This window comes from Tyto alba, unplaced genomic scaffold, assembly GCF_018691265.1.
Source record: "Tyto alba isolate M040663 unplaced genomic scaffold, T.alba_DEE_v4.0 Super-Scaffold_1000006, whole genome shotgun sequence".
NCBI lineage: Eukaryota > Metazoa > Chordata > Aves > Strigiformes > Tytonidae > Tyto > Tyto alba.
The window spans coordinates 31,966,917-31,983,844 of record NW_024881272.1 but is presented as its reverse complement, the minus strand read 5'-3'; the positions used below and the strand labels follow the sequence as shown (position 1 = coordinate 31,983,844).

The following is a 16,928-nucleotide window of genomic DNA, read 5'->3' as shown; positions in this document are numbered from 1 at the left end:
TCACAATGATTTCATAACTAGGGGCCATGACGAGCTCGGGAGGTAATACATGATCATTGATGGCAAGCATGAGCTGGCCCTTGAAGGCACAAAGCTGTGCTCTTCATTTTCCTCCTGGTCAGACAGCTATCGACACAATGTCCTTCTCCCCCTGTAAACGCCGGGCAAGGACGTCAGATCTCTGGCTCCTGGCTCAGAGGGTAGCACGGGGAGTCCAGACGAAGCTTTTGGGATAAACTGGCTTTTGTCTCTAGCCCTTCCTCAGGGTGTCCTAGAGCTCTGCCATCATGTTACAACAAATGTGAAAGTTTCTGAGGGGAAGAGGGTTGAACAAGGGTTAACATGGCGCATTCTCCTCTTACTAAAATGATGTCATTTCCCTCCCCCCTCCCTGAAAGTATCTGTTGCTTGGTTGTTTACATACTGAAGTTAATTTAAAATATATATTATAGATCCGCATGATTTAATAGTGAATGGGTTATCATACCTGAAGACATTTATACAAATTTAATTTAAGCTTGCAGTGCTTTGGTGTTATTAAAAAGTATTGGTTTTTAGCCGCAAACTACCCATTTTCCTTGTTTTCCATATTTTCTCCAGAAAAAGAAAGACTAAGAAAACAGAAGTACTGATATATTGTAGAAATTGTCCCAATGAGTTTATAATCCAGTGTAAGTTACACAGTACTGATAAGTAAAGGAAGTTCAACCAGACAGTTTAATCCTCCAATTTCCTGTCTTCTAATCAGCCACTGACTCCTCTGACTCTAAATTAGAAACATTCATGGCAATATTCAGGACAGGTGAAGGAAAAAGAGTAGAAAACAACTAGGGCAAATACTTGTAGGCAAAAGGAGGCCATGTACAGAAAACGAAGATACTATAAAGCATGTATAGCGATGCACTGAATACTCGTGTTGAAGTTATATATGGAATTTAGTAAATCTGACAGAGAAGGAATAATTTTATTAAAAAAATTTATACAGCATTTGAGCAGTGTATGAGCATTTGAGAGTTACTGTATAAAACAAAGAAATTCCATGCTGCAATCTTACACTCTGTTCACACAGTTATTTTTATAAAGGTAGGAGCAGGATAATTATTCATACATGTATGCTTTTTGATATGCAGTAAATTATAAGTAGGAAGCACAAATCAGCAAAGCCATGGTTCAACAGCATGTGGGGATTACCATGATAAACTTAGATGTGAGTATGTATATGCATGTATGTATAGATACTCTCAGTGATTTAAACTAGGAATACTACTTTTGAGTGTTTCGTGCTTTGGACATTTTTAGTTTTGGTAGTAACAATTAGCTTTCCATATGATGAAATTAAATATTTATTAGATGCACCCTTATTTTTAGTCTCATTTGCAATTAGATTTATAGCAATATATTCTTAATTGATGGAAATCTTAGTAACATTTTGAAATTTTCCCTTTTTTTTTTTTTTTTTTTTAATTGCATAAATTACCTGAGTAATGTCAGCTATTCCTCTGAAAAAACAGAGCACAGAGGTGTGAAAGACAAATATTTACCAAGAGCTTCACTGAAAAGATGATGTTGAGTTAAAAACCTTTAAAGTAACAAAATAACCATGTCAAGTCTAGTCCTACTATCTTTAATAAAAGCTCTTTTAACTTACGGCATCTAAAGAAAATAAAGGCATATACACTGGAATATGGATCGATAGCTGGATAATAAAACTAGAAAACAATTATTTCAGAAAATGACTGGAAGATCTGCTTTAACTGTCGTATTCGACAACAGTAGTTTGCATGCTAACTCATACATGGAGTCATTTGAAATGGCTTCTTATTTATTAATGAGGCATTTTCTTCAGATATTTCACAAAGGAGAATGGTTTGGGTTTTTAAACTGTTCAGACTGAGACAACGCAAATTATGGGTCAAAGTTGGCTCTCAGTCAGGTAAATGAACCTGGAGCCGCTCCACTCCTCTTATTGCAGCGTCTCCAGGTTGATGGCAGTGTAAACCTTGAGCAGAATTTGGCCCAGGGTCTTTAGTTTTGTGCTGTCATTGAGAATTTTCCTCTAGTATATAATTCTGCTGCACATGTATTTCAATAACCCCGTGCAAAGGAATTTTGCAGACAATCCCTTATTAAACATATATAATGGTCACATCATATTGGCTTGCTAGAGCAAATAATTTAAAAAAAAAATAATCAGCTTGAAATAAATGTTTATAAAAGTAGCACAGCTGCACATATTTGTAACAAATGCAAGACAGAGTACTGAAACTTTTCTATGACTAACCCTTTAGTGTCTCTGACAGCACCAAATTCAAATAAAAAGTGCGAATGATTACAAAATAATGATAATTTTTCCAACAAACTAATTCATCTCATATCTTCAGACTGCTATACCGTTAAAATATTTGCTGTTACAACTATACTAAAAAAATATATAATTCCTTCTTATACAAATTTACAGCATTTTGGGGAAAATTTTCTGCTAAAATATCACATTACAATGTAGCCAAAATAATAACTGTTTCAGCATTTACTTGATTAAAGCACAAGAAAAAATAGATAAGGTGTCAAAAGATTGCCTTAAACCTGTGGTGACAAATGCAATTAGTGCTAGAAAGTACAAGTCCCGTGGGTTCTACCGAAATAGTTTGAAACATTTATAACTGTCTATAAGAAAGAAAAATAACGTTCTTCTTTTATGTTGACCTCTTGTTATTTTGGCAAGTAAGATAAAATATATTAGCCATTCCATCAGATGGCTGGAGAGAAAAACTAGTTGCAATGAGGAAAAACGAATTAAAGGAGCATTAATAAAGATTATCTATGAAAGAAAATAAGGTCAAAATTAGAACTCTGCATTTTAAAGCCACCTTTCAAAAATGCAAGCTGCTTTGCCCAATGCTAAAATCCATTCATTTTACTAATCATGCAATCAACCAATCTCCATTATCTCCAGCTAGCTAGCTATAAACATGCTATAGACTGGAGTGAAAGAGGGAGAGTGTGAGGTTGAGAGACAGAGAGAGAGAGAGAAAGAAAGAAAGAAAGAAAGAGAGAGAGATTACTACACCCAGCCTTTTATAAAGCCGTTTCTTTCATTATAACAGGTCTTTTCATCAAAATGACACAGAACCTTTAAATTTGGGCATAATACTCCAGTACAGTACACAGCTATAGCTTAAAATGGATTTAGAACCTGCTCCAGAAAGAAAACAAACTCCCTCGTTTGACACACAAATTGTTTACGATTCATTAAAAAGCAAAATTGCATATCACAGTGCTGGCAGCTGAGTCCATATGGGTGCAAGGGGTATTCACTCATCTCTTTGTATGCTGGCAGTACCAAACCGAAGTTTAGCACTGTGCAGCTGAGATTTTGTGCAGCCAGACGATGCATGAGGTAATTTTAAAAGCTTTATTTGTCTTTAAAACATTAAAATCTGCTCTCTAGCTTACTTTTGATTACAAGAATGTGGCAAATGTGATGAGGTTTGGGGGTAAAAAAAAATAACAGATATCTACTTTTTGTTGTACGTTTTAGATTCACAGACTGTATGAAAAACTGCTTATTACTCCATCAATAATTGAAACTTTGTACGAAAATTATTTGCAATTAACACATCTATTGTAAAGATCTTGAATTATTCATTTCAGTTAAAAATAACATCTCTTTCATCTAGCACAACTTCTACAAAAAAAGGCTATTTTAGTGAGTTTTTTTTTGTTCTCTTAGAAAATAAATGGTGTGACGTTCAAGTTTAAGGAGAACTTTCTGCAATGTTTAATCTAAACAACAGCATGTGTGGTTATAAAACTGTTTATTTTTAGGCAAGTGCATTACTAAATGTTTCCAGCATTTTTACATATTATATTCACAGTACTAAAACATCTGTGAAATAAATGTGACTGAAATGAAACTTCCTTGGACACTTTCTATAGGGTGATAATAACTGCCTAATAACATTCGAGGATACTTATTAAATAGTAAACATGGACGTACCTCATCATAAAAGCAGCCGATAGACAATAAAAGAAGAGTAGTAATAAAATATACAAATGGTTTAGAATAAGGCAAAATCACAGCATTATATAATTCGTGTGGTTAAAACAGGTACTTGAAAACTTCGCTTTGAAAATGATAACTAAGAATCAATAGCCTTATTTACAGGGGTTTAACAAGCTAAAAAAAAGTCACATGAATAATCAACAGTTTATGTGCATGCAAATACCCCTTCCCCCTCCAACTTCCCCTGGCAGAAAGTCTAATTGGAAAATCAGTACTATAAGTAAAGTGGTTAGCCTTCCCTATTCCCATTAACCAAAATCTGCATGTTACATTTCACTGGCAACCACTGGCAAACCTCTAATAGACGGTTAAAAAATTAAGAGTTTAGACAAAACAAAACGGAAAACCCCGAGCCCAAACACCTTTAAATACAAGCCACATGATATACACAATGGCCACCACCAAGCTGCAGAATAAAAACCTTCCGGATCTCACTTTTAAAAGTCTTTCAAGTCCTCAGAGGTCTTAAACTTTCCAAATGATACCAAAATTGGTCCGGGGCGGCGAGGGGGAGGGAAAGCCCCCGACTTGTTTCAGCGTATCATACAATGAAAGTGATCATGCCTTGTTTTGTAATTCCACTCGCCAGTCCTTTTTTAACTGATATCTATGTGAAATGAGCTGAGGTTCACGGTCCAGTTAGGAGCGGATAATACATTCATTGTCCTGGCAGCAAACTTTTCCTCTCACTGGAAGAATTCACGCTTGCCACAAGAATAATAATTACAGAAAACTAAAAATGCGCTGCTAACGAATTAATCCCTAACGGACAACACGCTAACGAGGGCAGTAATGATTTGAGGACTCTCTTCCTCACAACAGGACTTGCATCTTCTGCCACAATGAGCTATTGTGCATCCTCCTAACTCACTATACCTCTTATAGATTCAAGATGTCAAAGGTTGTCTGGCCCGGCTGACCATGACATGCTAGTTAACTCGTTCTACGGAGCACGTTGGGACTTTATTGAAACTTTAATTGCGCCCCAAAGCAGCTAGAGCCTGACTATGTGGGATCTGTAACACATGGCTCCAGGTCAGCGCAGCCCGGTAACCTGTTCTAACGTAAACAAGCGGAGGGAAAAGTTAGATCGGGGTCTCCGATGAAAGGCAGCACCTCGCAAAACACGCTCCTCTCACACGTGATGATTTTACACCACGACACTACCGCACCGTTCCAGGCTTTTACAGTAATCAAGTTGCTTTGTAGCGGACTGAACTTTCCACCTCCCCTCTTTACAAAATATTGCATGGTAAAAATGCACATGCACACGGACACTTTAAAGCAGCAGATAAAGTAAAACAAACTGAGCGTTAGGCAGCCGACTGAGACAAGTTACTCTGCACAAGGCTTTTTCAAACTACTTCTTTGCATACTTTTTTTTTTTTTTTTTTTTTTTTTCCCTTCCCTTAAGCAGAATTGAAAAAGCTTCCCCCTGGAAACTGTAGTGCACATTAACGGTCTCCTATTACACAGGGGAAAGCGCACAAGTGGGACAAGTGTGAGGCTGCTCTACTGAAGAGTGTGAAAAAAATCAAATGTTAATTTGATAAATGTGAGGTCTGGGACATTTTGTCAAAGAGGGAGGGAAAGTAGAAAAGGGAGAAAAAAAAAAAGCAGCCCTGCTGCCAACTCACCATCCACCAAGTTCTGGCCGAGATGTCGTAGCAGAGCTGCCATTTGATGGAGCCGTCGGAGGTTTTCCCTGCCATTATGCTGTCAGCAAGCTTCATCTGATGCTAACTCACGGGAGATAAGACACCTAATTGAGAAAACATTTGCACTGGCATGTTGGGCAACATGTAGCCCGGTCCATACCATATGGAATCATGGGTAAAAAAAAAAAATCTCCTTGACAATGAACCAATCTCTCACAGACCCAGTGGCAAGGTGAAGTGGAGATGAAAAGTCATCTGCTCCTAGCACTGTCTTCTCCTCTCTCTCTCTCTCTCCCTCTCTCTCCCCCTCTCACTCACTCTTTTTTTTTTTTTTTTTTTTTTTTTTTTTTTTTAAATAAGAACCCACTGCTCAACATCAAAGAGAGGCAGTCAAAATTAGAGCTTCATCACTCAGATGATTTTGGTCTGCAAGGTTTTTCTTTCCTTTCCTCTTTTTTCTTTTTAAGAAGAATAAAGAGATTTAATAGGACAAAGGCAGGTACTGGACTGCGGAGGGAGATCGCCACAGGCTATTAGCCTAAAATTTCTGCTTGACAGATGGAACTGCTTAGAGACTATCATGCAATGTTTTGGGTGTTTTTTTTTTTTTTTTTTTTTTTTTTTTTTTTTTTTTAAAAAAAAAAAAGAGACTTTCAGTCTGATTCAGTATCTGTTTATCGCAGCTACTTTTCTCATGTACGTGACTGGGGGGGGGCAAAAAAAAAGACTGAGCAAAAAAAGAAAAATATTACATCTTTTTTCTTTCTTTCTTTCATAATTGTGCATATAATCATTATAGCAGTGAAAGGCAAAACAAAATTATAAACTGCTCAAGTTTATTTCCCAATTCAGTGACAGAAGCTTTCTGAAGGAATCAAATGCTCTTTCATTTTTTTGACATGTTAAAGTTTTGGCTCTTTGCTCCTTCTTGATTTTAGATACCAGATCTTACTGTTTAAATGAATGACTTTTCATATGAAGGTTCAGATGGCTAAAGAGCTCCCTAAGAACTGAACAATTCCCTTCTTATCTTTTTTTTTTTTTAATATAGTTTTGATACCATATTTTTAACAACTGGTTTTTAATGTTACAATTTCTAATACCATCATGTTATAACCACCAAAGCCTCAGAGGTTTGTTTTTCTCTCCTGCAAAACTTCTCTGCGACATTCAAAATTTACATGAGGAATTGACAGATAACTTGGAAAAAGACAGCTCCAAAACAGTTATGAAAAGTTGTGAAATCCTGCTATTGTTCAATATTAAAATCCTTTCCTGGGCCACAAAGTAAAAGATAATCATACATTTTCCCATCTCTGTTTCCCACTTCTTCTGGTGCACCGTAAAACCAACAAAAGTATTACTTTTATGACAGCTGACTATTAAACAGGCAGTGAATGCTTTCCATTTAAATCACCCTGTCGTATCACACGGAGAGACGGTTGCTCGGCTATGACCACCACCACTTAATAACAGGGCACTTCAACCTATACAGTAGTGTCTTTCCTCAAGTGCTCGAAAAAATGAACTTCTGAACTGGCAAGCGGACTCTCGCCAGGAAATTTTCTTAGCTCTGTTGAGCTATGACTGATATAACTTCTTTGCTCAGAAACAGCTACACTCTGCAAATCCTTTTGCGATTTGAACACAAGAGGAAAATGTATTAAAAATATCCACTCTATTTTAAACAATATCCATTTCTGTTTGTATCAAAAAGGGGAGCTCGTGGGCACACAATTCTTCATTTGACTGTTTTGTGTACTAACTATTGTTTAACTGCTTGGCTGCAGCAAAATTATAATTCCCGGCTGCATAGATTACAAAACTGTCATTCAGTACAGGACAGAACTAACTTTCATTAGGCTTCAATAATACCTTCACATTTCTGTGATGTGTGAGATGATAAGCAAATGATTTAGGGTAAACACAAACTGCTAATGTAACATGCAGGGGTTTGTCTCTGTTTTTGCCCCAGACTTAACAATCTGTTTGGACCGCACAAAAAAATACATTAGTGAATGATCTATGCAATCACTTCCCATCCCAGTTTGCTTTTTTGCTCCAGAGAGCAGGTACAATCCAACTATAATTTACGGGAAAGGGTCGGACTAGCATGGGAAGTGTTAAGTTTTAGTCCGAGTCCAGGAAAAAAAAATGGACACTGTGCCAGGAACTGTCCTTGCACTGGCTGGCCAAAGCATTTATCGTCTTCTCTTACTTCAGGTTCGTTAATATTACCTGTCCTTTCTGGGGCTTGCTGCTTATTAAAAAATAAAAGCTCCCTCCAAATAATCACACAAAATACAAAGTAAAATGCTTAAGTAACAATCAGCCTTTGAATAGGTGTCAGATTCAGTTTTATGCTGCTCTCTCTGCTCCCATCTCTCAAACCAAACAACTTACCCACCCTGATTATTATTTATTTAGTATTTCATACCCGGTTGTGACGCACATCATTCCAGTCAAGTTCTGATAACTCTCTATTTGGTCTATATGGTTTTTCATCACCTGATGTAGTTATAGCTCTACTGACAAACTTTCTCGACTGCTGTATTAACCACTGCTTCGAGAGTACTTGGGTCTTCCTAGACCGATATATGACTTTACTTCCCAATATTAATTATAAACACACCAAATAAATATTTTTTTTAGAAGAGCATACACTTTTCAGCTTATGAATGACAGAAGCATGAAACCATTTCCTTCCTGGCAGTAGAGTAGTTATGTGCAAAGAAATGAGGAGTGCTCTTGGTTAACGACATTTTAAATTCAGAACAATTAGGTGCAGTTAACTTTGTCATTGTTCTTTCTGATGCTGGGGATGGTGGGTTCTTACCCGTAGAGCAATTATTCCTTTCATAAGCGGCTGTTGTTAATAGCATTAAAACAAGATTAAATACAACATGTTAAATATTGCAATTATTGTGGAAAATAAAATTATTTGGTGAGCATAATGGGGAGCAAATCAAGCATTTAACATGATCCAGGAAATGCTACTCCAAACAATTGCATTTGTTTTATGCAATTTTTCCCCTTTGATTGCTGACAGATGCCGTTTTGGAAACAAACATCTAAGTAGTTTTCCTTCAATCAGGAAAAAAACCACACACCAGAAAATGGCTACATGTTTTGAATTTAACTCTTGTCAATCAGCATTCTGCACAACACTCCCTGTGAATAGTACTAGGACAAAACGATGCCTTCCAAAGACTAATAAGCCACAAAGATGTTTGCTTCTAAATCAGATCTGTTCGGAAGAAAGAAAAAGCCTTCGTGTGGTGTAGACATTTGTGCAGACACAGCTGCAAAATAAAAATGCTTGCAATGTATGAGTGATATGTCAAGTTGGAAATAAGTTAGGTGTATGTGTTTGTGGGCTACAGGAGAAGAGATTTGTTTTCCGACAGCTTTAGGCCTCAAGCAATGAAGTGAAGCACTTGCCAGTTGCTTTCTGACTTCCTACTGGAGAAGTGGCCAACTACCACAAATAATTTGCTTAATTGTTGAGCAGAGTTACCTGCTGCAGCACAAAGAGCACGAGCGTGCCCCCCTATCTCCCCTCGGCAGCATTTTGGGATGAGGTAGTTGTTGCTATCAAGTGTACGAAACTAGGAATGAATGTTAAAAAAGGCTAATAAAGTATATTAATTCAGATGACTATATCAAGCTGGCATTTTACAGTCTACTGGAAACTGAATGCATGAGAGCATTAGAAATGTTGGCATAGCGGGTGGTTTCTCCAAATGTTGGCTTCTACTATTCACGTCGGTAAAAGAAACGTGGCAGAACTGTGTGCAGCTCCCAGTGCTAGACACATCTTTAGGATCTTAGTGCCCTTTCCTAGATTATCTATTAATCGCATGGTATCCACTGCTCATTAACCCTTTCTTTATTCCCTTTGCCTCTCCCTCTTTCTTCAGTTGCAATTACTCAGAACCTTTTCAGCTGATTGCAACAGTGTGATTTTAGATCTGTTCCTAATTTGGGAGGTGTTTTCCTTGGGAAGCCTGAACTTAGATGAGTTATGAAGAGGATTTCCTTATCTCAAACAGTGACAATTAGTTCAAGTGCCACATGAGAGCAGGCAGTTGAATTTTGGACAGCCTCTGAACTTATGCAAAGTTGCTGACAACGAGTGTGTGTTCTAGCTTTTGGAAATCCTATAATCCTGGCTTCAATCAAGATGATCTGCTGTTGCTGAAGGCGTAAACAAGGAGAGAAGCACCATGTGACCACTGCTTCTGCACCTTCAAGGACTCCCGAGCCAGAACGAGTGCAACAGTAAAGCCTCTACTGGATACTCAAGATGACACACACATTTTGGATGATCTTGCTGAACCCCGGGAAAGGAGTCCTTTCCCCTTCGCAGAAAAGTTGGTTTTGGGCTCTGCTTTTCCCCCCGTAGCTCTGTTGTGTGTATTTCTCCCCACTCCTCTCGCATTCCTCTGATTTTCTTCCTGCCATCTGTATTCCCCTTTTGCCTCATCTGAAACAAGCATCAAGATCTTGTTTCTGACAGAACGATCTGTCAATATGGAAACACACTGACATCACAGACAGTGCTGTGACTTCATGTCTGAAAGAAACAGGAGGAACAGATGAAAGGAGGGAAGGGGAAGGAATGACACATACAAACATTTTTAAAAAATAAGTAAAAATCCTTCTCTATCAAGCCCAAATGTAAAGGAACATAAACCAGATTTATTTTTGAGTCTAAATATAACCAACTATTTCCTAATCTGTGACCATAACTCAGCACAACATTTCAACGTGCTTTTCACCCGAGAGAGGTACCTGTCCCCTAGGAACATGTGCTTTGCTGGCTCAAGGCCCGTGTGACAGTCGTGTTGACCTCTTGAGAAGGACTAAACAGGGACTAACCTGGAAAAAAGCTAATATCAAGCATAGTGCTCACACCTGGGAGAAGCCTTTAGAGGGAAAGAAGGCCTCCTGCCCTGGATCAATCTAAAACATTTAGGTAAGTGCAAATTCATAGAATTAAAAATAGAAGTATTCATAAAGCCATAAGCTCATTTTTGATGCAGCTGCATCAAAGACAGCATAACCCCACTGAGGTGGGGATACAAGACATACACAGAAAGTATTCCTATTGAGTACATGGGGCTGGAATATCACCTTATTGTTATTTTCTTTTTTCTTCCTAGTATCAAAGATGAACAAAAGCATCTAATCATTATTTCTATTGCTAACTTTTTTGTACAAGAATTTGGGAGGAGTTAGAAGCCCCACATTTCTTTTACTGTTTGAAATATTTATTTCATCTCTAGCATTAGAGGGCATCCAGAAGATATTGCTTTCCTGCCATCTCCAGAGCCGCTGTAAAACCCTAATAAGGAGATTCATAACTGGTAGGAAAGGAGCTCAAGAAAACTAAAAGGTTAATATATTCTAACTAGATGTTGGGTATAGAATGTCAGATCTGTCAAATTTCATTACAGTTTGCTGCTCAATGAAAAAGATTTGATTTCTTTTGCCACTGTCCTACTATGTTCAAGTCACACAGTGCCAGCAGCAACCAGCCAACGACCACAGGCTGGCACTGAGCGGGCCCGAGTGGGAAGCCAGCCGCAAGGACCATCTGTTTCCGATTTCTAGCGAAGCCAAGATGTGCAGTGAAGTGCATTCCATTCACCCAGCCAGCCTTCTCCCTGCTCAAGTTATTAGTGTTACAAGTGAAATTATCTTTTCCAAACAGCGGGGGAGCTATAATCCTTATGGAACAAGACTTTTAAAAAGGAAAAAAAAAAGAGGAGGAATTAAAAAAGGACAGAAAAAAGGTCCCCCAACACTTCCCCCCCCCCCCCCCCCCCCCAAATCTTTTGTTAAAGTTGTCAATGACACTGTTTGTAAATTTAATTGCCACGTTCATTGGTTTCATAATTTTAAAGGATGTTTTATTAAGAACTATATCCACTAAAGGAAGAATGTGTGTGTCAGTTCATGAGATCTTATGTAATAAACCATTCAAATATATTTAGAGTGTTATTTATGAATAAAGTTAAACATGACAAGATGAATGCTCATTTAAGTTTCTCTAGCATTAAGATCCTTGAAAAACATCATAGGTTTTGAAGTATAATTTAAAGTGAGAATGCATAAACAGCGCTAATTACATGCTACTTACATTGTTTCAATATGTAATGCATATGTTTAACCTCTCAGAGAAAGGATTGGTCTTGGCACAGCAATTGTGGGGATTTAAGGGTATGCTAAACTGATAACTGTAGAATGAGCTCTGACATAGGATATTGGTCTCCTACTGTTACCTAAATGCCAGGTGAAACCAAAGGATTTCTAGAAGGGCAGGTGGAAAGGGGGAAGAAAAAAAAAAAAAAAGACAACACAATGAGGTGAAACTGAGAAGTTTATTTTCAAAGGGGGAAACATTTATCCTTTGACACCATTCCATTCCAGTGACTTTATTTCTAATATACCATGAGATTAATGATGTGGCTACTGTCACTGTGTCTGATGAACACTGGCAGAGCTGTGGAACAGTTGCTCCCTCTACTATTATTGGACATATTTATAAATTGGCATATATAAGATGAACTTGTTCTGTGTGCCAGCCAATTGGAAAAAAAAAAAAAATCTTACTCAGGAGGACAGAATTTTTGTCTTCTTATGGAATTCTATATAATATACAGTTGGTTTAAGTTTGACTGATTTAAAAACTTGTTTAAATTAACAATGTTTGACAGTTTTCATGTCATATAATAATCTCAATATGACTCTTATGCAAATCAATTGCAGATAATTATGGAAGTAAATTATCATCATGAAACAGATTCCTGACATACCAGAGGCAAGTCAATATTTAAGCCTTTGCTCGGGGAGGGCACAATTGTTGAACATAGCCATAATCATTCACCATCCTATCCCCAAATGATTTATTCTTTCAACAGTAATGTTATCATAAAAGAAAATACAGAATAGCTTGTTCCATTATTTTCTTAGTCTCTTTCAATCTGTTTTTACAGATCTGAAACTATTGTCCTGAGTGGCTGATACCGCACATAAAGAATAACTGTTGCGTCACCTGAAACCTAATTACTAGGTGAGCCCCTTCTTTGGGTTTTATCTTTTCTCAGTGTCTTCAGACGTGCAACTGGACACTGACTATCTTTGTTCTGGGGCAATATCTGAGCTATGACTAAGCTGATATTAACACAAAATGTAACTTCATTCTAAATTTTATTTATTTTATTTCTGTATTTGGAAACATCTGATATAGTTGCATACAGTGCCTATCTTTATGATGTCCTGTTTTGCCATAAGTAAAATATATTTCAGTCTCTCTGGTTCTGTGGGAAATAGCCCTTCTGGATCTCTCCATGCAAGGTTGCTCCATGTAGGTAAAGTAGGAAGAGGGGTGCAGAAGGACCCAAAGACCACAAGTGGGAACTGTGGGATAGCTCCAGACAGTTTTTATATCTGAAGTCTACAAGGTATGGGAAGAGAGAGAGGCCAGCAGGTAAAACTCATGAAGCTCTGCACACTTCTATCCATAGCTTGGTCAGACATTGGAGGCTGAGTACTGGTGCATACTGTATACATAACTAGGGGAGACTATTTCTTTAGATAGGCATAGGTAAGCCTCATAGCCTCTTGAGTTTGTAGGTAAAACTGAAGACTACTTTTGGATTCAAAAATTGCAGTGTCACATGCCATAGGATACTGATCTCTGAATCTACGCTTTTGATTTTTACTTATTTTTCCAATTTCTGATAAGGATTTGCTGCAAGTGGTTCATAGTGGAAAAAAGATTTTACTGTTAATCAGGAGAGATAGGGAAGTCCTCAAAGTCTCCCTGAAAATGGTTTTCTTGCATAGGACCTAATGAGTCCAATAGTGCGGATGGACTTTCAGCCAGCAGTGCTAAATCAGTGCCTTTTATCATCTATAGCTACACAAAAGACTGCAACTACTTGTTCCTAATGAGAGACTTCTGTAATGCTCTCTGCTTAGGGCTATTCTTGAGGAATAAGGAATCCAAGACAGATGTGGCAGTGACCATCATATTAATCTGAAAGACCAAATCCCTCAAAGCAAAGGAAATATGAACAATTAAAACAATAAATACACTGAATCATATGAATCTCCAGTGCCCTCAGTTCTAACTCCAGTTCCACACATTAATTTGTAATTCTTGAGCCATGAATAAGTAAATCCTCTTTTGTTTAGAGAACAAGATTAAAATGCTACTAATATTTAAACCACTCCTGTTAGCTGGCTCATATGTCTGTCTAAATACCTGACTATTTCTCTGCTTTACCTTCTGAGTGTCAAATTTGTCCTCCTGATAATACCAGCTGAATGGCAGCCAGCAGGCTGAGCACCATAGGGAAATACCTAGAAAAGTGGTTTTGGAAGGGCTGAGCTGCACATAAGTTTTACAACCAAGTCTGGTATAATCCACTGAAGTGGCTCTGGATTATTGAACATTTTACAGCAAGATAACGCTTTGGTGACCCTAAAATATATTTACACTCTCATGTGATCTATGCCACTGGACATCACATCAAGGAAGAGAAATCACTGAACGTAGTTTGTTCAAAACACATTGCTATAAACATCCTTTTTTCAGTTAACTGGTCATGCAGACAAAGGAACTTTGGAGATGAAGGCTGTAGCACTTGTCACTTGTGTGGTTCCTTTTATTTTTCAAAACAGGTTTCAAAAATCTGCAGGAGTCTTAACTGATCCAAAAAAAAAAAAAAAAAAACAAACCCAAAAAAACACCAACAAGGGAAAAAAAAACGTTTCAACTAATCAAGTCGAAAAGTTTTCGTGAGTTTAGGACTAATGAAAATCTATTACTTCAGACTTTTCTAAATCAAATCTAATTCAAAATGTGGTATACTGCTAAGCAAAGAGGAGGTTATATAGAAATTCTAACTTTTATATTTTTTCTTGTATTCACTGGACATTTCTGTTAAAATAAAACAATATACTCATTCTTTACAGCCTTAATTTTGAAGACCTGACTTCTTCCTTGTGCTAAGGGACTTCCTTTTGGAAAGGGTAACTGACTGACAGATATGAAAGCACTGGTTGGCATTCTAGAACATAGATTAAAAGATACGGATGCAGGGATTACAGAGTGTACCTTGACACACTGCAGTCTCTTCCTGACACGGGGATCCACCATTAAGATGACAACACATTCTGTCTACGAAGGCTCCTTTGGAGGGTGACCGAGGCAGGAGCGTTCCTGGGAGTTGCTAAGAAATAACTTGCACTCTGTGTTCAGCCTAATCATGACTCCCTTCCGTGGCCAGTGCTGACAACTTTTCAAAGTTGACTTGCCATTTTGAATGCCTGTGGGTAAAACAGAGGTGGTAGCCCTTACGCTGCCACATCACCTGCCCCTCACAAGCTTCCTTGCCGCTCTGCACTGGCAGGAGTTTGTATGAACCCAGAAATCAGTCCAGGTGCTGTGCTTTTATCTTTATAGATGCCAAGTAAGGAATAACTGTGAACTTATCTCTGTTCTCAGGATCAGATGTGCTCAGTGCTGAAAAGGTCAGGAATGCTTTCAAAATGTACTTTGAAGCCTCCTTGGTAGGAACAGCTGGAACGTATGTCTGCGTTACCAGCAAGCTGCTCTGATACTGTGAGAAAAAACTCAAGCTGAGTCACAGAGGATGACAATGCTGCTGACAAAATGTTTTAAACTGCAAACTAAAACAACAATGGGATTATTTATGGACTGCAACTCTTATTTTAATGGCAATAAATGTACTGGATAAATTCCCCTTCATTAGCTGGAAACCTCAGAAGGAAACAGAAATATTCTGGTAAACCACAAGCTTGTTCTTAGCAAATACATGGCTACATTTCCACTACAGAGGCATATCCAGACTGTTTCTTCACTGGGACAATAAATCTCTGGGAGTGAAAAACAGAGTCTATAAAAGCAAGACCTACAAAGTAAGGGTGTGTGACATACGGCCCTCAAGGCTCCAGAGGATGACATTGGAAAGTACTTAAAGTAGCTTGCCTTTTTTTTTTTTTGTTTTGTTTTTCTTTGTTTTTGTTTGTTTGTTTGGTTGTTTTTTTTTTGTGTGTGTGTTTTTTAATTTTTTCTTTTCTTCTATTTTTATGAATGGAAAACATGTTTTCTGAGATCTACCATTCCACTCAAACCAAATGGTTGGAATGAGTTGCCATCACTATGGGTGGTGTTTGCTCTCTTACCTACTAGGTTGTAGACATCCCCAAAAGAGCAAATTGGTTTGACCATGCATGCAGGGGAAAGAAAAAAAAAAGCAAAACACAGAAATAGTGTGTTACACCTCCCTGATTTCTGAGATGCAGGAGCAAGTCTTTCCTTGTAATAGCAGGCTCCATAGATATTATACATCAGTCCATGTGATACACTGAATGCAGGGTGCTCTAGTCTTTCCCCATCCTATCTCCTGACACCTTGCTACTGCTAAAGATTTTGTGGGGAGAAAGAAAGGACCTAGTGTTGTCACAGGGGCTCTCCTATCATGGGAGAAACTCCATCAGATCAGCCATGGTCAGCTTCTGATTCCTTGAGACGGATTTTCAAAGACAGATAGAACAAGGCACATCTTGCCAAATAATGCTGATGTCTCATCATGTTTCTAGAGGGAATAGATTCATGTCGGGATGGAAAATCTGGACATCATGGTCACAGATTGCTTTTTCCTTCTGCTCCTCAGCACTAATCTGTCTTTACTTTTCCTTTTTAAATCTGTGGTTCTATATCTTATCCCGCACCTAATGGCTTGCAAGCTATTTCCAGAACTGAAAATGTGGTACTCTCTTATCTATGTAGCATTTTGTTTATTTATAGCATGACGCTAATGACACTTTGAATTTGCTTCAGAGGTTTTTTCTTATTGTAAAGACAAGACACACAAACAATTGTGTCTGGGTCTAAGTACATTCTTAACCCCATTCAATTTATTTCAGATGCTGAGTCCTCAGGAAGGGGGACCAATGACTAATAAATCTGGTGGTTTTTCCTTCAGTATAAGTCACCTACTGGGATCAATAAGAAGCGGAAGAAAAAAGTTCTCTTGTTTGCATGAGATAATGCAGACAAATAGCTACATGTAATAAGTAAGAGCACATTTCAAGACCTACACTTAGCATACAGGCTAAGCTTAACAAGAATAGCTTGTGGTATTTGAGCACGGCTAGAAACGATTTGC

At 37.9% G+C, this 16,928-nt stretch overlaps 1 protein-coding gene and 1 long non-coding RNA gene across 9 annotated transcripts in view; one reads left to right on the top strand and one right to left on the bottom strand.

Moving 5' to 3' along the window:
- Positions 1 to 6,023, bottom strand: part of NFIA (nuclear factor I A) — a 360,430-nt gene extending 354,407 nt beyond the window's left edge. For all 8 annotated transcript variants that reach the window (XM_033008836.2, XM_033008837.2, XM_033008841.2 and 5 more), the window contains exon 1: positions 5,701 to 6,023. In XM_033008836.2, the coding sequence (XP_032864727.1) occupies positions 5,701 to 5,796 (96 nt within the window). In that variant the 5' untranslated portion in view covers positions 5,797 to 6,023. The remainder of the gene's footprint in view (positions 1 to 5,700) is intronic.
- On the top strand, positions 2,727 to 14,614 carry LOC116965484. Its single transcript, XR_004409387.2, has 3 exons — positions 2,727 to 3,397; positions 9,870 to 10,699; positions 12,723 to 14,614. It is a non-coding gene; the product is annotated as an uncharacterized LOC116965484 (long non-coding RNA).
- The last annotated feature ends 2,314 nt before the right edge of the window (positions 14,615 to 16,928 follow it).